This window comes from Myripristis murdjan, chromosome 12 (genome assembly GCF_902150065.1).
Source record: "Myripristis murdjan chromosome 12, fMyrMur1.1, whole genome shotgun sequence".
NCBI classification, from domain to species: domain Eukaryota; kingdom Metazoa; phylum Chordata; class Actinopteri; order Holocentriformes; family Holocentridae; genus Myripristis; species Myripristis murdjan.
In genome coordinates this window covers 783,106-808,105 of record NC_043991.1, presented here as the reverse complement: position 1 = coordinate 808,105, position 25,000 = coordinate 783,106, and the positions used below count along the sequence as shown (strand labels likewise).

At 43.9% G+C, this 25,000-nt stretch overlaps 2 protein-coding genes across 5 annotated transcripts in view; one reads left to right on the top strand and one right to left on the bottom strand.

The window, feature by feature from the left end:
- The window catches only part of fech (ferrochelatase), a 23,322-nt gene extending 21,131 nt beyond the window's left edge, over positions 1-2,191 (top strand). For both annotated transcript variants that reach the window (XM_030065350.1, XM_030065349.1), the window contains exon 11: positions 1-2,191. This exon is cut by the window's left edge and continues 1,656 nt beyond it. The gene's annotated coding sequence lies outside the window, so the exon portion shown is untranslated.
- A 21,365-nt stretch (positions 2,192-23,556) lies between these two features.
- onecut2 (one cut homeobox 2) overlaps positions 23,557-25,000 on the bottom strand; it is a 37,404-nt gene continuing 35,960 nt past the window's right edge. For all 3 annotated transcript variants that reach the window (XM_030065471.1, XM_030065472.1, XM_030065473.1), the window contains one exon: positions 23,557-23,846. In XM_030065471.1, the coding sequence (XP_029921331.1) occupies positions 23,557-23,846 (290 nt within the window). The remainder of the gene's footprint in view (positions 23,847-25,000) is intronic.

The following is a 25,000-nucleotide window of genomic DNA, read 5'->3' as shown; positions in this document are numbered from 1 at the left end:
TCAAGCGCACTCACTACTGATGTTTAATAACTTTGAAAATGACTGTTTCAGAATGTACAGTTTGTAAAAACACCAACACAAACCTCGGTTTGGACTAACAAGTCAGAGAGGCGGCAGAAGCCCCGCCTTCTTTCAGCCGGAGAGGCGGAGCCTGACCGGTTTCCATGTCAGCCGTCAGGAGCATCAGCATGATGTTTCTTCTCTGAACTCCAAATTATCAAAATGTCAAAAAGCTCATTTCATAACTCAGCAGGTTGAGTCTGAGGCAGCGGCTCCATTTCATGTTTTTTCTTTAAATCATTAGTTTTATTTGTAAAGCTGGGGTGCAGCAGGGCGGCGTGGCACTTAAAGGAACATTCCAACAGACTGAGACCAGATGTTGGACACCATCTTCACCTCTGGACGTCCAGAGGCTCAGTTCCTTTGGGTAGCATTTCCTGTTAGCTTAGCATAAAGACTTGAAGTCTATGGGAGTCGTTAGCCTGAGTTCGATCCCGTCAGCTGAGTCTCTAAAACGCTCACATTTAAATTTATTAACCTAGTTCAACCCGACTTCCTGTGTTGACAGGAGATTAACCTCTGACCCCGCTCATGCCCCGCCCCCTCCACATGCCCCTCCCTCGTCCCGTGCCGCCATGACAACGTGCCTTTTCACACCGGCTGACTACACAGAGTGGGTTTGTGCTTTACATGTTTGTGTGTGAATTTTCCCAAAATGTGGAAGAGAAAAAAATCCCCCTGGAAGCTGAGCTGCTTCCTCTTCCTGTGAGAACCCATTTCTTTTTTTTTTTTGTCATTTTAACTCCGTGCTCGCGGCTCGTGACTGAAGATAAGCGGCTGCATCCTGCTGCTTTTGTTTTGGTTTGTTTGTTTTCGGCCCCGTTCAGCCGTTCAGCACGTCAGCTGATGTAGAAATGATCAACAAGAACAATTATAAAAATATCACCAAGAGTTCAACAAATTACGTTTCATTTGGACACGCCCACAGGGTTCAGGTCAGGGCTCTGATTGGCTGAGCGTTCATGTGAAGCCCGTCTCAGCAAATGGGCAGCAGGCCACACATTTTGATGACCAATCACAGCTCTGGTGGGCGTGTCCTGCCCAGAACTCCGGTGGGATCCATAATGACTCCTTGCAGACGCGTGAACGGCTGAACTCTTGTTGCTGCGAGACGTTCAGAGAAATTCAGTTTTTTAGATTTTGTACCCAAATGAGGTTCAGGTAGCGTCGCCACTCACCGTTACAAAAAAAAAAACAACAAAACAAAACGAAAAGAAAACAGAAAGAAAAGAGGAGCTGTGACGTCACCCGCCGCCGCCGCCGCCGCCGCCGCCGCCACTCGTCACCCGCCTGCCAGGTTTCTTCTCTCTTTCCAAAAAAAACACAGAACAAGTCCAGCCGAAACGCCTGAAATCTGAAATGGAAATTTTCTGAAGTTTTTGGTTGGTGTTACCGTGGTTACCAACTGCAGGCCGCCATGTTGGAGGAGCGAGAGACTTCCTGGAACCGCGGAACAGCTCGTTTGAAAACCTTAACAATGCTTAAAAAAACAAAAAACAGGAATATTCCTCATCTTAACAGGAAATAATGATCCAGTCTTTGTTTTTGTTTTGTTTTGTTTTGTTTTTTATGATTTTTCCTCCAACATGGCGGCACCTCCATCGTAACCATCGGCAAACGCTGACCTCACACGCTCATTAAATCAAACCTCATTAAATCCTTAAAAAGCAGGTCTGTGTATAAAAACGATACAAATTTGTGTAAAAAAAATGAGAAACGTGTGAGATCTCCGTGAGACGCGCTGACTCGGCTCAAAGGGGGGATTTTTCCTCAGTCTAACATGTTTTTTTTGTTTGTTTTTTTTGGTATTTTATTTTGAAACATCATCTGTAAGTTGGCAACTGTTGAGTTGTAAGAGTTTTCAGGTGTGTGTGTGTGTGTGTGTGTGTGTGTGTGTGTTTAGCTGACAGTAGCTTGCTTTGTAAATACATAGGAATGACCAGAGGACGCTGTCGTTTTGTTTGGATTTATTTATTTTATTTGTCTTCTTCATTTTTTCAGTTTTTTTTTTTTTTTTTTTTTTTGGTTTCAGAGCTCACAAACCATCCGTCTCTGTACTTTTTTATATCTGACAGACATGGCAACCAGTCTTCCTTGCACAAAATAAAAACTGGCTCGGCTGAAACTCAAACTGCTGCTCCGGCTCGTTTCTGCTCTCCTCTTCTGTCCCTCTTCACTTCCTGTAGTTCAGCTCCGACTGCAGACGAACGCACCTGATTGGTCGTCATCATTAGTAACCCCGCCCCCACAGGTTTGGGTCAGCAGGTCCCTGCTGCGCCCCCTAGTGGCTCAGCAGCTGTTAGCATCTGTAGCATCTCCTGGATGGACCCAGTGACGGTGACATTTCTAATATTAATGAATAAATTATTTGTTGTTATTTTTTCTGATGGTCGTGGCTGCAGACTGCATGCTAATAATCTAGCTAATAGAACAGGAGTGTCATCAATAGCCAGTTAAATCGATTGTTGACCTGTCAGCATAGTGGGCGAAAGGAGATGAGACGAGAAAATGGCTCCAAAGTGAGAAAAGCAGAGAGTGAAAACTGAACTTTTCAAGATGAACGGGCGGACCGGTACATGTTCATTCAGCCTGCAGCCGCCTCTAAAGCACCGTGTCTCATGGTGTCAAACTGTGGCGATCATAACAAAGTGGCACCGTTAAGCGTCACTATGAGACCAAACACGGATCATTTGAGGAAACGTACCTGCAGAAGTCCGAGATGATATAGAAATGTACATAAGTTGTTGATTTTATTGGCATCAGGGTTCACTATTTAGACCAGAGCCACTAACCTTCAGACGGCTCAGGGGCCACGCAGCCAAACCCAGCTGTGTCCGAGGGCCGCAAGCTGAACATGTCTGACCTGTTTTGGATGTTTAAACAATAATTTTGTCACAGGCTACATGACGAGTGTAAAAATGAATGAAACCCACAGAAAACAGCTCCATTTCCATCCAAAGCCAAACAAACAAAATGAGGCTTCATTCCCAGAATGTGGACAGAACGTGCAGCCGGCTCCGAGGTTCAGACTGAAGTGAGGCCACATGTCACTCCCCTGGAGCTTCAGACAACAAACAGGCTTCATTCACTAAATGTTAGTGATAGAAATGAATCGTCCACAGACTGAAACTCAGTAATTAGATAGAATAACAATATATTTATAATATGACAGTGGTGGGCCGCATAAAAATGATGCACGGGCCGCATGTGGCCCCCAGGCCGCGGGTTGAGTAGCCATTATAAGATTTGGACCTTTGCTGGGAGGAAATTTTAGTAACTGGACCTCTTTGAATTTTAATTGAATTCCCCTGATCTAGACCCTCTGGATTGGTCCATTGGTGGGTTTACCACTGATAACATCCAACCAGAGGAGAGATCACCGTCCAATCAGGTGCCAGGACACGGGGCGGGGCCGTGTGATGTCACGCCTCCAAACGGTCCGACTGAGATGAGTTTGTCGTCGGGACTTTGACATGAAAAAATATATTTATTCTGATTTATTTTGAATTCATTAAAAAACCTCAGCAGGTTCATCTGATTTATACAAAAAAAATTAAGAAAATTACTGCTTCATAAATAGTAAATAATAAATAATACTATAAATAATACTATATTAAATAATACTCTAAATAATACTATAATAAATAATACTCTAAATAATACTATAATAAATAATACTATAAATAATACTATAATAAATAATACTTTAAATAATACTATAATAAATAATACTATAAATAATACTATAATAAATAATACTATAAATAATACTATAATAAATAATACTTTAAATAATACTATAATAAGTAATACTCTAAATAATACTATAATAAATAATACTATAAATAATACTATAATAAATAATACTATAAATAATACTATAATAAATAATCCTGCAAAACAAAGGAACATGAATCTGTGTTTCTAAACACTGAAGTGAAGAGTGTGAAGGATCTGAGGCCTGCTGTTGTCACAAACATGTAAACAAACAAAAACAAACATGTTTTGGTGTGAGGGGCCCTGCAGGGGCCACAGAGGGCCGGCTGCACGCACACACACACACACACACACACACACACACACACACACACACACACACACACTGCTCCTGTTTCTCTCTCCTTGTCTCATCTCTTTCCTTCCATCACTTCATCTTCTCTTTTTTCTCTCCTTCACTTCGTGTCTCCCATCTTTCATCATCACCCCCCCTGCCTCCCCCCTCCTTCCCCTCCTCACCCCCCTCCTCTCCCTCCCCCCTCCTCCCACCACCCCCCCGCCTCTCATTTCTCATTTTTCTCTTTCCTGTCCTGCAATTTTCCCGTCTCTCTCTCTCTTTCTCTCTCTCTCTCTCTCTTCCTCCTGTCCTCATCTTTTTCTCCCCCCTCCCCCTTCTCCACCCCCTTCTCCTCCTCTTTTCCAATCTCCTCCTCCTCCTCTTCCTCCCCCTCTTCGTCCCCTGCGGTGTTGCAATCACCTCTGCTGCTGTTGATTAAGCTGAGAGAGATTGGCTGTCCACGACCCAATAACCCCCGAGGGCGCCGGGCCTCCTCCTCCTCCTCCTCCTCCTCCTCCTCCTCTCATGTGTCCTCTCCTCCTTTCCTTTCCTCCTCTGACCTCCTTTTGTCTCACCTCTTTTCTCCTCTCCCCTCATTTCTCTTCTTCCTGTCACTTCACCTCCTTTCTTGTCTTTTTTCTCCCCTCCTCCTGTTCCTCTCATTTTCTCCTCTGACCTCCTTGTCTCTCCTCGTCTCTCCTCTAATCGTTTCTCGTCTTTTCTGTCTCCATCTGTCTCCTCACCTCCCTCCTCCTGTCTTTTGTTTCTCCTTTCTTTTCTCCTTTCACCTTTTCCTCTGTCCTCCTTTCATTTTTTACCTCATTATTGTTCTCCTTCTATTCTTCTTCTGCTCTCCTCTTCCTCTCTGTCAGCCCGGCAGCTGGGGGGGAAGGGAAGAAAGGTGTGTGTGTGTGTGTGTGTGTGTGTGTGTGTGTGTGTGTGTGTTGTGCACACAGGACGTTGGGGGGGAAGTGTCAGATCCCAGTCGGTGGGTCAGCGTGTCCCTTTGTGTGTGTGTGTGAGAGAGAGAGGGAGAGAGAGAGAGAGAGAGAGAGAGAGAGAGTGTGTATGTGTGTGTGTGTGTGTGTGTGTCGGCTGCAGGCTGCTGGTAATTGAAAAGCCGGGACGCCAGAACCGGCAACCCCATGACCCCTTATTGAGAGAACGAGAATTGATTTCTACACAGAGAGAGAGAGAGAGAGAGAGAGAGAGAGAGGAGAGTAGATGTGGTGAAAAGACGAAGGTTTAGGGTGAGGATGGAGGATGTGAAGACGAAGATGGAGGGATGAAGATGAGGATGATAAAAATATTTAAAACACCATGACTCCTCATTTCCTGTTTTTATTCACTAATAATAAAAAAATATGTATGAATATCAGATTGCACAGCACCTTCAAAATAAAAGTCCACACACGCCAGAGAAGATATTTCTGTTTCTATGAAATATCAGTGAGAAAAACAAAGTGCAACAAAAACATCTTCTTAAAATAATCACTTATTCACCTGTGGTACCGCGACTTAATGTAGAGTAAAAATTAACCCTTTAAGTCCTGAGAAAATCACTCCACTTCTTTCCAAAGCATGAAAAAAAAAAACACACAAGATCAGCAATTTAGCTAAAAAAAAAAAAATTACAAGAAAATAATCAGAAAATTAGCCAAAACAAAATAACAAAATTAAAAAATTAAAAATAAAATGAAATGAAATAAATTAATAGTAATTTGATAACATTACTACTAAAAAAATAGCAAAAAGGGAAAAAACAATTACAAGAAAATGACCAGAAAACAAAACAATAACTAACTGACTAAATAAATAAATAAATAAATACAAATTTAAAACATAATATAAATAAATAAATAATATAAATAATCAACTGACAGTTTGCACAAAGTATTAATACGTAATAAATCAATGAACAGATGACAAGAAAACTATATTTGTAAAGATTAAAATGATTTTTAAAGGTCAGAGTGGCAATCAGGTGTCTGCACACACACACACACACACACACACACTCTGTCTCTCTCTCTCTCTCATACACACACACACACACTCTCTCTCACACACTCTCTCTCTCTCTCTCTCTCTCTCACACACACACACACACACACACACACACACACTGTCAGTGGGTGCCTCTGACCTGCAGGTGGACAGACGACGTCACCACGGGAACAGCTATGGACTGCTGTCGCCGTGGCAACAGGGCGAGGATGAGGAAGAGGAAGAAGAGGATGGGATGGAGCGATTAGAGGAGAGAGAGAGAAAAGGGGAGAAAAGGGGCCGAGGTGGACGGAGAGGAAGACAGGGCGGTTCAAAGTGAGGTCCGGGGCCCCCAGGGGTCCCAGAGGGTCCGCCAGAGGATCCTCACTTTAACTTCACTGACATTGAAGTCACGAGAACGAGATTTCCTTCACAAACACAACAGAACCACAACATGTCAAGTAAACAAGTAAATAAACAATAAAAAAAACACTTGAAAGCAAAAAATACAAGACAACAATATGTATAATTTTTAAAATTATATATTTAAATGTCAGATTTCCATACAACAGCAACATAAAAGTGTGTGTGTGTGTGTGAGAGAGAGAGAGAGAGAGAGAGAGAGAGAGAGAGAGTGTGTGTGTGTGTGTGTGTGTGTGTTTTCATCGCTGGACTGAAATGCCTTTTTCAACACTAGTGCCAATTAAATCTTCAATCTTCAGTTTAATTACAGAAGAGAGAGAACGAGTGGAAGAACACTTGAAAGATGACAGAGTGATGGAGAGAGAGAGAGAAGAAGAGGTGGGAGAGAGAGAGAGAGAGAGAGAGAGCAAGAGAAGCTTTACTTGTGGGACTAATCTGTATTTTGGTTTCAGTCCCATTTCAGTCACTTTGTTGGTTTTAATTTTAGGTTATTCCAACAAAAAATTTCTCAAAGTTTCCCAGATTGAAGTCAGAATTTATGGGAAAAATTCTGAGATTATAAAGTCACATTTTTTTCTTCTCTGGGATTCAGGAACAAGGAGATCCTGCTGATCTGAGTCACAGCAACGTCTCTTCAGAGTCCAGATGCTGAGGAGGAGGTTGTGACTGTGTTCGCTTGTAATTTTTTTAATATTGTGTGCTAAATTTCAGGTAATTATTTTGCTAAATTTCTGGGTTTTTAAAATAATAATAATAATAATAATAATAATACATTTTTTATGTAATTTTTTAAAATTAATTTTCTTTTTTTACTAATGTTCTGGTAACTTTCTCTTTCTTTTTTAAATTAATCTTTTTAAAACTAACTAAGTACTAATGTGCCTTTTTTGTTCTAATCAGGTGAGTGTGAATGCTGAGGTTTCATTTGATGGTTTTTCTGCTCAAATAATCTTCACAAGTTCAGCAGGATGGAGTGATGATGAAGACGATGATGATGAGAAGGAGGAGAGGTGAAGTTTTGGACGGAGTGATTGGAGCTGAAATACATCAGATGGAAAGTGATGTGATGGGAAAAGAGAGAGAGATGAAGTGCTGGATGGAGTGATGAGAGAGAGAGAGAGAGAGAGAAATGAGCTGCTGCCTCCATTAATGTCCACAGAGGACAGAGAGAGAGAGAGAGAGAGAGACAGAAAGAGAGAGAGAGAAGGAGGGAGAGAAGGAGATGGAGCGATTAGAGACAGAAAAAGATTAAAGGAGAGAGAGAGAGAGAGAGAGAGAGAGAGAGAGAGAGAGATGCTCTGACCAGTCCATCAGAGCTGCTCAGTCAAACAGAAAAAGCATCAGGCTGCGCGAACAACAACAACAACAACAACAACAACAACACAGATTTACACTGAAAATAATAATAATTATGAAAATAATAACAATAATAATAATAATAATAATAATACTGCTGATGATAAACCAATCAGAACGCAGCTCCGACAGACTGACAGCAGCAGAAATCTGATCTGCAGCTCCATTAAAGCCCAGAGCTCGTTAAGCCTCGTTAGGCCTCGTTAGGGCTCGTTAGGCCTCGTTAGGGCTCGTTAGGCCTCGTTAGGACTCGTTAGGACTCGTTAAAACTCGTTCGCGCTGAGTCAGTGAATCGGAGCCCCACAGCAGAGGAGGAGCTCGGCTCGGGCAGAACGAGCAGTCTCTTTATTATTATTATTATTATTGATATTATTATTATTAAAAAAAATTTTGTTGAAGTTTTAATATAATTGACAAAACTATTTTTGTTGAATTTTTATTTTTTGATATAATTGCTATATATGTGCGTGTGTGTGTGTATATATTTTTGTTTTTTGTGTTTTATTTTTGTTTGATTTTTTAATAAACAGTATAACTGAAATATCGATGTGTAATTGTACCCATGTATCCAGACTTCAGTGGCCTGAGGTTCAGACAGCGGGATGTGCAGCGAGAACAGAATCTATCAACAAGCTGCTCTGAGGTTAAAGGTCTATTCCACTTTTTTCCAGTCAGATGAATCTAAATTCTCCTGCCTCAGTAATTTGTACAGAATGCACCTTTAAGATGGTAGAAAATCTGCAGGGCAGAGAGCGAGGCGTGTCGTGTGTGTGTGTGTGTGTGTGTGTGTGTGTGTGTGTGTGGATAATGCTCTGGAAAAGGTTTTATTTCAGGCGAACATAAAACTGGACTTTTCCCATGAGTGCTTTCAGAGGTAAACAACAACAACAACAACAACAACAACAAGAGGCCATAAGACCATTGTGATTTCTTTATTTTTCTTTTATACATAGAGTGGAACAACATTAATTCTTCTCCTTCATGTTTGATCAGCGTTTGATTCCACACCACGAGTTTTCAATCACTTCTCTTTTTCTGTTCCAACCAAAACGAAAAGAAGACGCATCGTCTGATTCAGATTGGATTACAACAAGTTGGAAAAAAAAACTAAACAAACAAACAAACAAACAAACAAAACAAATCAAAAGAAGAACAAACCGACCGGAAAAGAACAAAGCAAAGAAACGAGAAGAGAAACAGGACGTGGCTGGATGAGGATGAGGATGAGCTGCAGGAGAGCGCATGCTTGGGATGAAGCTGTCGTCATGGTAACGGAATCCTGTCAGACGCCTGCAGATGCTGTAAAAAAGCATCTCTGACCTTTGACCTCCTCGCTGCAGCTGATTGGCTTTGATTTATCTGGCGACTTTAAAGGGATATTCCAACATTTTGGTGAAATCCCCCTTTCCTTTTCAAATATACACATAAAAAGATGTTCATCATGACTTATTCTAAGAAAGTAAAGTTTTTAAAAAATATTTAGGGCCTGATTTGATCGAGTCGTTGTCGCCTCGATCTCAACAGCAGCAGAAAACTGAGATTCTCTGAAAATTTCAAGTAAATTTGGGAAAGTTAAAGTGACTTTAATACAAAACGTAAACACTGTGAGGCTTATTGTGAAATTTGGCGAAACACATTAACATTGGGAATATATTGTTCTGTTCTTATATTTTGTTCAGTTTTCCTGTTTTGTTTTTAACACTGAAGTAACTTTACACAGATTTTCAGATTAATTACAATAATAATCTGCAGGTTAATCCAGAGGAAAGACTCTTGTGTCTCCTTTAGTTTTATGCTTTTTTTTTCCAACACAGAAGCAACAGAGGAGCATCAGAGCCAAACAAAAATTAAAAACATAGATAATAAAAATTGGAATTTGGCAAATAAAGTCGACATCTGGAGAGTTTTTGCGAGACTTCTGAGATTATCCTCAACCTGAGCGTTGGCACGCGGGGAAAAAAATAAAAAAAACACTGAGGGTTTGGTGGGTTTGTGTTTTTTTGTTCGCCGGCCCTTTTTGTTCCCCTGCTGATTTTTTTTTTTTTTTGAGCCTCGTCAAGCTAACGAAGCCCCGCCTCGTCCCGTGAGCGGAGGGCGGTGAGCCGGTCGCTGCTCGCTGTAACGGCTAAAACCCTGAAACGAGCCAAGCGCGGAGGCGTGAAGCTGAGGGTCAATCTGATCTGTAACACTTCAGACTTTTCACACTTTATTACACCGTTTATCACACTGCAGTTAATACTGATTATTATGAACACGGGAAAAATGAGTCAAACAATCACTCTGCACCGCGGGATTTAAACTCATTCATATCAGCGGATCATATTTTATTCTGAACGTGTTCAACGTGTTTACGTCGAGTCGGAGGAGAGAAGCTCTCAGTGTTGCTGCAGTTCCTGCTATTGGCCAGTAGAGGCCGGCAGACGTCACAGATGACGTAATGCCCCTTTAAAAGCAGATTACTTTCCGTCTGTTTCCTGCTGTGACCTGCCAGTTTTCCTGCCAGGTCACATGGTTTCACGCCGTCAGTCACACCTGAGCCTTCGTCTGTTTTTTCATCAGATCTCACCTGCAGTTTGTCAAAAAGTGCTGAGATGTAGTTTGGATTTTTCACCTCTTCTGGTGTATGAATTCATTTGGCTGCTCCTGATCAGTCCTGAAATATTCGGCCTGCAGTTTGTTCATATTTATCAGCAAATTAATTTTAATAACCACATTAAGGTTTAATATTTTACACTGCACTGTAACTTTTAACTTCCTGTTCTATCTTATTCTCTTTTTAGCTTCTTTTTATTAATTGTTTTTATATTGTTTTAATGCCTTTCTCCTTTTAGCTTCTTTTTATTAATTGTTTTTATGTATGTTTTCTTGTGTTGCTTTTATATTGTTTTAATGCCTTTATGGTCTATGTAAAGCACTTTGAATTGCCTTGTCGCTGAAATGTGCTATACAAATAAACTTGCCTTGCCTAATCTTAATCTCGTCCCGTGACGCTGAAACTCCGAGGAAACACAAACCAGACAGTTGCTCCGTCCAGGATGAAGTTTCTGGAAAACGTGAGAAACGAGATGAGATGAGTTCGGGGGGGCACTCGGTTTGTTTGAGCTTCTGTCCCTCGTGGGGGTGGGGGTGGAGTTAAAGGGACAGTACACTAAAATGTGCGGTTCTTCATTAAAATGTTTTTTTTTTTTTGTGATCTCTGTTTGTGGAAACATCCTAAAGTTTTTTTCTGGGGATTAAAAAGTTTCTGTCACATGTCAGAGTGAAGCGAGCCAATCAGAACACAGCTCTGTGTTTCCTGCTCCCGCCCCCCGCCTGATTGACACTTCAACTGCAGCTGCTGTCCCATGCTAGCATGCGTTAGCTTCAACAAACTACAGGTACAGTAACCGGTAGCATGTTAGCACAGCATGACGAGGATCATATCAGCTGACAGGAAGAGGCGTGGCTAACCAAGACTGACATGTAAACATGGAGCAGCGATGTTAGCTAGCAATACATTAGCTAACGTGTTGTTTAAAAATTTCATAATAAAACAGAAAAAATAATTTTGTCTGAATCATCTTACGACCCCCAGACATTATCTTGTGACTCCCCGCGGGGTCCCGAGCCCCAGGTTGAGCAGCAGGATGAACCCGGGATCTTCACGCCTGCTGGTAACTGGGTGGACTGTCCCTTTAAGCCGACTGATCAGGCCAAGCGGTGCCGCGGCGATTCAGCCAATCCTGTGAGAGTTTGAAGAAATCTGTCAGGACTTTTACTGTGAAAAGCTCTTGTGTCTGGTCCTCGCCGCCGCCGCTCTGTTAGCATGTTAGCTCAGCTAGTTTCTGTTAGCAGGTCAAAGGTCATCACTAATGCGAGAGGCAACGCAAAAAGTCTCCATGGACATTTCTGCTTACAGCTTACGGAATGAAATAAGGGGTTAATAATAATAATAATAATAATAGTATTAATAAGATTAATAATCATAAGAATAATAGTCACAATGCATTACACGGCTAGCTAATTGTAAATATACTCATGCAGAAAATCTGGGCGATAGCGCTGAGTCATGGTTGCTGACACCAGAACACAGGACAGGCAGGACCCCAACATGAAAAATAAAAAATAATAAAACATTTTTTAAAAACGATGCATGGAAATAAATTTGCACATGTTGGATTAAACTGAAGCGGATGGATTAAGGAAGCCGGTGTTATTCTGGCATCATTCCAGCAGTATTCCTAATCCCAAAAATAATCCAAGTGAGGGGCAGACGACCCCCAGAGACAAAACAAATGAAAATACAATAAAATAAAATAAAATAAAATAAAATAAAATAAAATAAAGGGAAAAAATAAGAAGGAACGCCCCTCAGTCCTCAGCAGATGAAACAGAAAAACAGTTTCACATCAACAAGAGAGAGAGAGAGAGAGAGAGAGAGAAGAAGAAGAAGAAGAAGACAAACATTTTTCATTTTTGGTTTTAGCGCACCTCTTCAACTATTACAAAAAAAATCACAACTGAAAAACGTATAAAGCTTTTTTCCACGTTTGTTCATTTTGTTTTTTAAAGTCACAGTTACCAAAAAACCAACCAAAAAGAAGGAAGAAGAGCAAGTGAATAATTTATGACATACGCTATTATTCTTATTATAATAACATCATCCTAACACTAGTGTCTATGAGGTATATCTGCCACAGTTTGGTAAGGAGGGCGTGGCCTGCGGTCTGCCCCCCCCGCTCCGCCCCGCCTCTCTTTCTTTTCCTTTTCTTTTTTTAACCGTCGTTTAAAGCTTTGCAACCATTTGGGAGAAAAACGGGGAAAAAAAACACACACGGGCTGCGTTTCCCAGCAAAACCGTTCTCTCTGTTTGTTTTAGTGTGCATGCAGTGCCACATGGGTGGAGCTTGTCACAACGGATCGTTTGTCAAGTCAAAGATTTTCCAAAAGTTCACCATCATCTGTATGTGGCAAACCCCACCCACCTGGTTGTCCAAGCAGCTCGAAACAAACAGACACATCCAGCCGGCGTCAGGTTTCCTCTGCAGGAGCGACCGCAGGATCACCTGTGGACCGCCACGAGGCCAAGACCTGATCCTGAGGCTGGGACCCGAGCTCCACACGGGAGAGAGAGAGAGAGAGAGGGAGAGAGAGAGAGAGAGAGAGGGAGAGAGAGGCAGAGAGAGAGAGAGAGAGAGAGAGGGGAGGGGTAAGGAAGAGGAAACAGAACAGGAAGCCTTTGGTATTTTCTCTGAGTGTCTTTGCGTTGATTTGAGAGCGGAGACTCGCCCCGCCCGCCCGGCCGCCGGCGCTGAGATGCTTTTACTTTTTTTATTTTTCTTTTTTTCCACGGGAACAGAACGTTTAGGTCTAGACTTCGCTTTGGTTCAAGCAAGGCACTCGTCCACGGTTATCTCTGCAACAGGAGCGCTCTCTACGCCTCGCCGTCCCCAAGCTGCCCCGCCCGCCAAAACTCACGACCGGCGCCGTTTTGCCTCCCTGGGTGATTTGAGAGGAGGGAAGCAAAACGGCGCAGGCCAGGGGGCGTTTGGGTTTTAAAGTGTGGGCGTCGTCCGGCGTCAGACGTGGTGCCTTCACTGTCCAACGCCGCGCAGCGTTACGGTCGGCGGCGCGGTCGTGTTCGAGATGCGTTCAGGGCCCCTCAGAGCGGAAACATAAGACTTTGGTTTGGATTTCTTGAGCTCAGTCTGCGTTATTGTTATTATTATTATTATTATTATTATTATTATTGTTGTTGTTGTTTTTAAAATACATTCTTCTTTGCGTGTCCAGATTTCCTCTGCTGTAGTTTTTCAGTTCTCTTTGGTTTGATCCTGTTCAGCCTGATGAACGGAGCTTAGAGAGTTTCCTAAATGAATGTGATGGTTCAGACAGTAAATCAGTGATTTTGACCAACAGGACTTCTAGTTTCAAGAATCTCATTCCAGTGGCTCAACAGGTTCAACAAAGAGCTTTTGTTCAATGGTTCTTTGGTAATTTTTCAGAATAAAAGCCTCTTCAGCAGTGAACAGAAGGAAGGTTCTCCTGCGGCGTCTTGAAGGACCGCGGCTCCTTCTTTTATTTTTCTGCATGTAAAGTGTTTTTTCCAGCCCTGTGCATCCCGACCCGACCGGCCTGAAGACGGGAGGCCAAGAGAGAGAGAGAGAGACAGAGAGAGAGAGAGAGAGAGAGTGGCATCATTAAAAAAAGAAAAGAGAGAGGGCCCCGGAGCCGGGGGCCGAGCGCAGACCGCACCGAGAGAAAAAAATCTTTGGTTTCTTTGGTTTTGGTCGAGACGATTGACAGGACAGGTGGAACGTCAGTGAGGTAGCCTCGCCGGTTCTCACGCCTCACACACACACACACACACACACACACACACACACACACACACACACACACACACACACACACACACACAGGGCTTTCCACGTCGTTTCTTTACACACACACAAAGTCAGTCTTGGAAGCAGCTACAGCTTTAAGGGACTCCTCTGTTATCCTTCCTGACAGGTGAGCCGAGCGAGTGTGTTTCCACCACACACACACACACACACACACACACACACACACACAACTTCCTGTTAACCTGGATAAACTCTCATCCTGATGTAGAGAACTAACAATCAACAGGATGAACTGAAATCCTGTTTTTAATCTGTCTTTCTTTGGGATTTCAAGCTTTACTTTCACTGGAACACCTGGATTTTTTTTTTTTTTTTTTTTAGCCAATCAAAACTCTCTAGTCTCAACGAGTCGTTTAGTCTCAGATTCAGTGTTAAACTGTTTTAAAACAAGCATAAAAATCTGCCAGTGGGATGAGGTAATCTGAGATAATCCCACTTGTTTCGGATGCAGTTTGACTTGTTTCAGATTTTTTTTTCTAAATATGTTGGAGCAGAATGAGGCCGATCAGCCTCCAGGGTCACATGACTCCTGATCCAAGAAAAATCAGGAAACAAGTTGATTAATGTTGGAAACACAGTGGGATTATTTCATCCCACTGGCAGATTACTGACCTCATGAGTGTGAGACCAGTGACTTGTTAGATGGAGATTTTTGCAGCGTCTGTTTTGGGGGGCCAAAAATGTGTTTTTTGCTCGTTAATTTTTCAGAATGATTTTGTCGTTAACGAGCTCAGCGGTTCGTCTCTTTAGCTGTTTGTGGCGTTCGGGACGCGAGCCAATCAGAGGCGGCGTGTCGGTGGAAACACAGTCGCTCTGTCACGGCGCCGCCCTCGCTCCTCCTGATCAACAACTTCAGTCTGAATATCATTGCTTGTTCAACAACAATGGTCGGCAGAATGCAAACAATCTGGCAAACTATTAAACAATCCAGAAAAAAAATAATAATCAGGCAAACGATTCATTAACCAGCCATAAAATCACAAGAAGGAAAGAAACCCCTCCCCTCTTCAAAAAACAAAACAAAAAAACAGATGCAGTGCCCATTTTTCATCTTATTCCTCATGAAGACGTTGATTTTCCATTTTCAGAGTCGAAGGTGGAAAAACAAAAAAAGGATCAGCAGGAAAAACTGGGATGAGCTAGAAAACGACATTCAGGCGACATTTTGTTCTGTCAAACAAACTTCTGCTGCTTTTCTAAGGAAACAAATGAACAGGCGTGGCATAAGCACTGCATCTTTGATGCAACTAACATTCTTAAATACCCATAAATATTCCTCAAAAAAAAAAAAAAAAAAAAACAATTACATCTAATTAAATAACATTAAATTATTATTAAGTACAAAACTAGCGTGTTCTAAAACACCTCATAAATAAATACAGCATCAAACTGAGAGGAAAACAGGAACAAACAAAGTGTAAACTTTGGCAAAGCTAATCATCATCATCATCATCATCATCATCAGGGGAAAAAGGCTCCGAGGAGATTTGGCAACAAAAACAGTTTTTAGCTTAAATTAACTCTCAATTAATTCAAACAAAACATATAAATTACATTAAATAAAAATTACATATTGCAAAAAACCTAGGCAGAAACGCAGCGGTAGTAGATACAGAAATATTGGCAAACATTTGTTTTTTAAGTACTAACAATAAAAAAAACAAGCAATGAAAACCTCTTTGGATTTTTTCTTCTTCTTTTTTTGGTTTCATACCCCCCTTTCTTTTTTTTTTTCTTTTTTTTTTTTTTTTTAAACATTTTTTCTCTTTGCAGGTTCGGCAGGTTTCGCCTGTTCGCTCCAGACAGAACTGCAGTGGGAATGGAAAGTGGCCGCCACCTCCTGAGCCCTAAGCCCCGCCCCCTCCGCCGGGCGTGCTCAGCAGGATGGGAGCGTCCGATTGGTGGAGGTTTTCTTTGGACTAGAAGCTTTTACAGACAGAGAGAGAGAAAGAGAGAGAGAGAGAGAGAGAGAGAGAGAGAGAGAGAGAGAGAGAGAGAGAGAACTAAAAGATAAAGCTATTCGACCGATATTTTAGCAGTTTCTCTCAGCAGGTCTTCACTGGTTTTATCGTTATTCTTATTGTTTTTATTATTAGCCTTTTGGTTTTGCTTCATTTATTGTTGTTGTCGGTGTGAAGTAGCAGCAAGAGCCCCCCCTCCCCCCTCCCCCACCCTAACCCCGCCCTCCAAGGATGAGCTAGGCGTGGATTGGTCAGCTACCGAGTGACAGGCAGTTTGGCCGTCCAATCAGGGCGCTCCCTCTCGAGCATGGCAGGTGTGGGTTGGAATGAACAGACAGACAGGCAGACAGACAGGCAGGCAGACAGACAGGCAGACAGACAGACGCTACAGCTCCAGTCCACCACCGTCTGTTTTTTTTTTTTTTTTTTTGAGTCCGAACCCAAATAAAGGTGTCTCTTATTTTGAAAATGCAAACGTATTCATCATTTTTTTAAAGTCCCCATGAAACGACCTCACATGACCTCCACTTCCTGTCAGAAAGTGACATCATCATCCTGCATTTAAAATTTCAACCAATAAAACCTTCACAAATCTGTAAACATCCTCCCTCAGCCACCTGTCCCTTCAAAATAAAAGTGTGTTTCTCTGGTTTGCTCTGTGGATGATCGGCACAGAGACAGGAAGAGTTTCATGAAGTCTTTAAAAGAACGGAGTGTTTTGTAAAATCTGAGCGGTTTGTCGCTACGAACGCACGAGCCAATCAGCTTCCAAACCTGCAGGGAACAGGAAGTGGGCTGATGAAACAGGAAGTGGGCTGATGGCGGAGGGGGCGGAGCTCCACCTGAGGGAGGCTGTAAAGAAATGGAACTGTTTCCTGTTCACCATTTCCTAAAAGTGCGTTTTCCTAAAACTTTTTTCTCTGTGGGACAAAAGCAGCTGTTCTCCTGGCGGAGGGTTAAAAAACCAGTGTTTCTGAACCAGAGCTTCTTAACCAGGTCAGTGTCGTTAACAAAATGACGCAAAACAAAATCAAATCAAATGTAGGCAAATTGTCTCTAATTTTCGTCTGTTTCAGGTTATTTGGTTGAATATATTTTTTTAAATCGCCCACATTATGAAACCACGCATTTTCAAAAAATGAAAAACTAAACTATCAAATCTGCTTTAACAACAAACTAAAACTAAACTGGATTTGAAAAACAAAACATCCAAAAACCAAATAAAACCTAATGGAAAACGCTGTAACTGTAATGACCTGGGTTCCAGCTGTTAGGAACGTGTCGGCGTGTCGGCTGGTTTGGGTTCGGAGCCGCAGCGGCGGCTCGCTGGGCGGCGGCTCGCTGGGCGGCGGCAGGGCGGATTAAACGAGTGCAGAGAGGAAAAGGTTTGAGTGCGACTGCAGAAGCAGCAAATCTTTGGTATGTACTGTACTTTTCACAAAGCGTCACGCCGTCTCCACGGCCGGACGCCGCCGGCCGGACAGCAGCCGCCGACACCGCGGGGCGCCGGCTGGTCGCTGCGCTGCCGGCCGGCCGCCGTCCTCACCGGGAGACTTCAGGAGGTAGACCGTGCCCTGTGGTGAAGGTATGACTCGGAAAAATGGGAAAATGGTAAAAAATAAAAATAAAAAATCACCCACAAATGGTCGCAGCCGCCGCAGAAACCCCCGACTTATTGATTTTTCTCAAAGGTTTGTTGTTTTTGAGGGGCGGCAGCGGGCCAGCGTTTGTCCTGCGGCAGCGGCGACGCCATGCTGGAGGGGAGCGAGGCCTTCGACAAATCCAGACATATACACATCAACATTTTAGCAAAATGTCACCCAAATGTTGTCAGATGAAGGCAGAACGTCAAAATATTTTAATCTTAAACTTAAAGCACCGTCCCAGTGACTCTGAACGTTTTCTCCCTGAACTACAACCTTCCTCCACATCAAACACGCCAACAAACCAGAATCATATCAACACAGAGTCAAACTGTGAGTTTGTGGTTGAAGCAGCCGCCTTATAATGTTCTGCTTCTGCAGTGAACAAAGTCCTCAACCCTCAGAAACCACACAGCTGATGATTGGCTGTGGAAAGCAAAACGTTTCCCCGCTTAGGGACTATTTTCCCTGGCGGAGGAGGAGGAGGGAGTGTTTTGGTTTGAAAAAGTCCTGAAAAGCCAACAGTGCTGCTGCTTTTAGGAAAACTCATGTGGAGGACTTTATTGGGCTGATGGAAAACTGGAGTGAAGAAACCTCTGGACATGCAGAGGAACTGGGACGGAGCTTTAAAGCCTTTAAAGACCGAGATGCTTTGCCTGCCCACAAATTCAGTTTAGGAATAGGTTTTTGGGTTTGTTTGTTTTTGGTTTTTTGGCTGTATATGTCCTGGCTGCCTGTTGTTGTTGTTTTTGTTTTTTTCGGGGGGAGAAGAAGAAGAAGAAGAACTGCTACTGGACTAACGGTGGATCTTTGGTTTGTTAGCTGATGAGGTTTTTGTTGTTCTTTTACCATTTTTTTTTTAACTTTGAAAAACTGCATAGGCACACGTTAAAGACACTCTTCAACCGTGAGAGACACATTAATGTTCTGCCTTTGCGGGGGTCGGAGGGAGGAAAATGGACGCTGGCTTCCTTCCTTTCCTTCCTTCCTCTCCTTCCTTCCTTCCTTCCTTCCTTCCCGCGTGGTTTAAACCCTTTTCAGTCCCCAACCTGCTTCCCCTTAAAGACGACCTGACGTAAAACAAAAAAACATCAGGCAGAACAAAGCTACTTCACCGCTCCCATGATGTCCTCCTTCCATCTGTTCCTTCCTCCTGCTCTTCCTCTTCCTCCTGTTCCTTCGTCCTCGACATCATCGTCGTCGTCGCCACTCGTTCGTTGTTTTTGTGTTTTTTTTGTTGTTTTTTTGTTAATAATTCTCTTCCGTCTTTAGAGTAGTTAGTTTTTCTCCCTTTGTTACAACAGTTAGGTGCAGAAAAAAGGTTTTCTTTGGTTTCGATTTGTCAATAAATAGAAAAAGTCTCAAGTGTCCTTTTTTTTTTTTTTTTAAATCGTTCTTAGAGCCTTTGGCTTGCGTCTGACCAGGCCGAGACTCAGCCCGGGTCTCTGAGGAGAGGGGGCTGCTGACTGACACCTTCCTTTGGTTTCTCTGTGTTTTGGTTTGGGGTTTTTTGGTTGGATAGCTGAGGGTGACGGTGGCAGGCGGTCGATGAGGCGACAGCAACAAAACAACAAACGTGTCGGTGTGTGTATTTACACGGCATGTGAGGCGAAACGAAACGTCTGCATGGTTGTTTTTGGTTTGGACGGACAGGTTCTGTCACTGAGAGCGCCCATCGCTCCTACACTGCAAAAAAAAAAAAAAAAAAAAAAAAAGAACAAACAAACAAATAAACAAAATAAAAATGATTAATACATCTTTTTAAAAAATATCAGCTGTTTTGTCTCAACAATTGATTTCATGTAAAAAAAAACCTGCCAGTTCTGAAAGTTTCAATCCAAATCAGCTCTTCATGAAAAAGAAATGAATAAAATCTTCTTGAAACAAGAAGAGCCGATCTCTCTGCTTGTCACCGTCATTTGATAAAAGTTGACTTTCATGGGAAAGAAGTGAATAATTTTCTGTATTCATGACTGAAACAGCTGTGATCTTTTTTTTTTTTTTTTTTTTTTTTTTGCAGTGTATAGGACCTGTCCTCGTGTCTCCGGCCTCCCGACCCGTTGGAAGAGATGGACCTGCCAGGCATCGTCTTTAGATTGTCCTCTTTAACTATTACAAAGGCCCTGATCCGCCTCGGCAGTCCATCCTCCTCGGGTTCGGACTCGGCCGGAACTCGTTCACTTTGTTCTGGGCGTCGGAAACGGAGCCGGCGGCTTCCCGGAAAAGCGTCTTAACGTTACGGCTGGATTTACACGCAAAGAGAAACCGGCGCATCATCAGCAAACATGATCTCACGGCAGGCAAAAGAAGTTTGACTCGCTTCAGGTTTTGGTCCAAATGAAAATTAAGACTTGAAGCGTCTTTTATTAGACTTGAGAAATTTTTTTTTTACCTCTGACGATCTTTGATCTGAGCGGTAAAAGCCATGCCGCACCGTCAGTGCTTTCCATTGAAAACAACGGGAGGAAATAAGCACTGAAGCAGCCGGCTCCATGTGGATTCACAGCTTAACAACCTGTAGGCGTTTAAACTTTTCACAGGGTGTTTGATTCTTTAAGAATGCAATTTTAAAGAGACTGTCCAGTTTCTAATAATTTCCATTTTTTATTGTGCGACTCTGATTGTTTGTCTCTAAAAATGGAGAATTCAGACAGAAACCAGAGTCAGAGGTCAAATCTTTGGTGGAAATCCAGCCGGCAAAGATTTTTAAACTAATAAGAATATTTCACATCTGGCTTCAAAAGAGCATGTGAGACTTGTGCATTCAAACACCGTTTTTTTAAAACCTGGCATTGATCCTCCATTGATATCAGTGGATGAAGATTTTTGGTTTAAATGAAATGACGGAAGATTCTCTCTGCGGCTTCCAGGAGCCGAAACACCGCCTCTGTTTTCCGGTTTAAACCCCCAGAACAAAGACGAATGTTAACGCTAAGATGCTAACCGGGAAGCGCTGCTCAGGTGGATGTGTTGCTATGGTAACGAACAGGACGGATGACGGGGTGAAGCCAGGGTAAACTGGAGCTTAGCTTTGGTTTGGCCAGCAATGTTTTTGGTCAGGCTGGGAGCTCAGCTGGGAAATGACTCTTCAAGGTTGTGTGTGTGTGTGTGTGTGTGTGTGTGTGTACATAAGTGAGTGTGTGTGGTAGCCTGACAGTGACAGTGTGTATCAGCGTAGATTTGCATTTTGCTGCAGCGTTGCTATGTGTGTGTGTGTGTGTGGAAACGTGCAAGAGAGCGAGCGAGCGAACAAATGAGTGTGCTACTGTGTGTGTGTGTGTGTGTGTGTTGCAGTATTACTACAGACGCTGAATGGTTGTGAGTCGGTGTTCTTCAGCCGCTGTTTAGAAAAATGTCATCCTGAGTTTTCTAAGGTGTGAAGACACTCGGCTCGGCGGAAAAGCTCCGGTTCTATTGCAAAGAAAATGTGCTTCAGTTTTGTGCTCATGAACGTCGAACATCTTCAGATTCCAGACTCCACTGAACTCTGCCAGCCGGCTCAAACCATGAGGAGAGATGAGAGTATGAGTGTGTGTGTGTGTGTGTGTGTGTGTTTGTGCTTGCATATTTTGCCATCTCCAAAACTTAAGAGAACATCTTGGAGAAACCTCCCCGCCCCTTCAGAGGGTCGGTGATTCTTCCTGCATGCAGCTGCTCTCAGGGTTCCCACTTTCTCCTTTTAGGACTGGTGATCATCGCCCCGACCGCCCACCGCCTCTTCCCTCGGTTGGAGGAGTTTCTGGCATGTCGGCCGTCGCCAGCTTCTCGTGCAGGTCGATTTCCCAAAATCAGCGCCTTTTTTTTTTTTTTCAAATCTGTGTGCGTCTGAAACATTAGACAGCCTCTGCCTCTGAATCTGCAGTTTCACCACAGTTTAGATTTAGACTGGAGCGCCTTCGACACTCAGAGCTTTTAAATGAACCTTTATCGGCGACCGGCAGCCAGAACGTTCCACAGGAACCGCGGGGCCGCTTTATGTTCCGTCCTGTTCCGTGCGGTTTGAGCCCCGGGGTCGCGGGCGGCCGGTGGGACGTCGGACCGAAGGCCCCCGTTCTCCAGACAGGGCGGGGCGTCACTGTTTGAAAATGTGCTGAACGTTACAGATTCCCAGGACGTCACCAGTCATTCCAGGACATTCTTAGCAGTTTTGGGAATTTGCTTTCCAGAAGTGGAAAATCTGGAAAACCGGTCCATAAACCTCCAGGTTTTCCAGGTTTTCCAGGACGGAGTGGGAACCCTGAGTTTTCTGAAGGGAGAGTAATCTTTGGTAAAACTGAAATCAGATTTCAGAGGCAAGGCGTGTTAACTTTACGTTCTTTACTCCTGCAAACCGCATCGTCTCCATGCGAGCGATGGGCGGCAGGTTTTTCTGTTTCAGGTGGATTTTTAAATTTCTCTAAATCAACTTGTGAGTTTGACTCTTGGGAGTGAAAAAAGTCTTTGGTTTTCCTGTCAGTCTGAGGGTCCGAGAGCGAGGCTGCACGGCCAAATCACACAATCTGACTTTTCAGTGTTTCTGAGCGTGGCAGCAGATGCTTGTCATGATTACTGATACTAATCAAAGAATTTAGCCTCTTTGGGACAATCTACTGAAACTCAGTATATCTCAGAAAAATGAATCATGATTATCAGCTCCATTTTACACATGCAAACTATTTTTCTGCACTTTGTAAAGACATTTTGAAATAAGCAGAGTTCTGCACCGTTGTGCTTTGCTGTTATTGAAATGTTTGATCCCATCACATGAAGGTGAGAATTTATGCCACATTATTACTGTAACATTATTATTTCAATACACTGAGTGTCCTTAAGGTCCAGTCACACTGTGCGTGGATGATTTTGCTCAAGCCTCTTAATCCAGATGTGACTGATGGGTTGATTGATCAGAAGCTCCTGTGTGATCAGTAAATAATGATCAGCTGGCAGCGACGGCGGCTTCGGGCCTCGCTCTGCGTTCAGGTTTCTGCGTTCAGGTTTCTGCGTTCAGGTTTCTGCGTTCAGGTTTCTGCGTTTGGCCGTGCAGACCTCCCGGACCGTCTCCTGAATGAAGGCGTCGCCGCGGTTTGCACCACGTTCCCGCCGCGAGCTTTCACGGCGGGATCTGATCCCAGAGCTTCCGGGACATTCTGCAGTCGTGTTAAAGCTTTCATCAGTGTGTGTGTGTGTGTGTGTGTGTGTGTGTGTGTGTGTGTGTGTGTGTCGGCTGTTTGGTTGGTTTGCTAGCTTATATTGCATAAGAGAAAATACACATCCTCTCTAGTCTTTGGTATCTGGGCGAGTGTGTGTGTGTGTGTGTGTGTGTGTGTGTGTGTGTGTGGTGGGGGGGCGTCCCAGTGAGGTTTTGGTGGTTTACCCTGCGGCTTCATCGGCACGTTATGGGTGGAGGGATGGATTGGATTCGGCGGATGGTCATTTGGTGATTTGTGGCGGTCAGCAGCCCCCCTCTCAGTTGGTCACCCCTCCCAAAAAAACACCAAACACAAAAAAACCAAAAAAAAAAGCACAAAATAACAAAACAGACCAACAGAAAATGTAAAAAGTTTGGGTTTTTCTTCGCTCGGCGGTCACCGCTGACCGAACCTCGACCTCGACCCCGAACACCTCCCCCCTCCCCTCCCCGGCCCGCCCGCCCCGCCCCCTAAAGGAATTGCCCCGCCCCCTCCCTTCCTTCCCCTCCCCGCTTTCGATCACGCTTTGGTACAAGTGCTGGACGCCGAGGACTGGGCGCCGGGGCTCGCGCCCTCGTCCATCCATTTGTCGAGGCTGCGGCGGCGGGCGTTCATGAAGAAGTTGCTGACGGTGGTGAGTTCGAGGCCGAGCTGCTGCGAGATGGTCAGCTGCATCTCCTTGGAGGGGCGCTTGTTCTCCTTGAAGATGGCCAGCAGGGTGCGCCGCTGCAGGTCGGTGAAGACCAGGCGCGACTTCTTTGGCGTGTTGCTGCGCTCCTTACTCGAGTCCTGCTCCTTCCTCTTGCATGCTGGGAGCAGGAGGAGGAGGAGGAGGAGGAGGAGGAGAGGGAAGAGGAGGAGGAGGAGGAGGAGAGGGAAGGATAGGACACGAAAGGAAAGGAAACAAGACAGGAGGGGAAAGAAGGGAAAGTGAAGAGGAAAATCAACCAAAATGAGAAGTGGAAGGGAAGGAGAAAGAGGTAAGGAAAAGGAAGGAAGGAAGGAAAGGAGGAAAGGAAAGGAAAGGAAAGGAAAGGAAAGGAGAGGAGGGGAAGAGATGGGAGAGCAGAGAAGAGAAAGAGTAAATGTTAGCTTTGTGTTTCTTATGAACAGAGTTAAGTCTCATGTTAAACACAGAATAAAGTTTACAGCTGTCTGTCTGTCTGTCTGTCTGTCTGCCTGTCTGTCTGTCTGTCTCTGTCTGTCTGTCTGTCTGTCTGCCTGTCTGTCTGTCTGTCTGTCTGTCTGTCTGTCTCTCTCTCTGTCTGTCTGTCTGTCTGTCTGTCTCTCTCTCTGCCTGCCTGTCTGTCTGTCTGTCTGTCTGTCTGTCTGTCTGTCTGTCTGCCTGTCTGTCTGTCTGTCTGTCTGTCTGTCTGTCTGTCTGTCTCTCTCTCTGTCTGTCTGTCTGTCTGTCTCTCTCTCTGTCTGTCTGTCTGTCTGTCTCTCTCTGCCTGCCTGTCTGTCTGTCTGTCTGTCTGTCTGTCTGTCTGTCTGTCTGTCTGCCTGTCTGTCTGTCTGTCTGTCTGTCTGTCTGTCTGTCTGTCTGTCTCTCTCTCTGTCTGTCTGTCTGTCTGTTTTGTCCCGGATCAGGATGTGAATCACATCCCATAATAATATGAAGAATGACAGATGATTTTTTTGTTTGCTGTCAGTGTAATTTTTGTTGTTGCTGCGTCACCAAACAATAACAACAACAAACAAACAGACAAACAAACAGACAAACAAACAGACAGGGTGCATGTCCAGGTGTGTGTTTGGGCCCTCAGGTGTGTGTTTGGGCCCTCAGGTGTGTTTGGGCCCTCAGGTGTGTGTTTGGGCCCTCAGGTGTGTGTTTGGGCCCTCAGGCGGTGTGTGTTTTGTGCTCCCGTCCCGCCCCGGCAGCGTGGAGAGGCTCTGCGGTCTCACACTAATCGCCTCCCTGCTGCCTGTCTGTCTGCCGCTAATGACAGCCGGACCCGTCTGT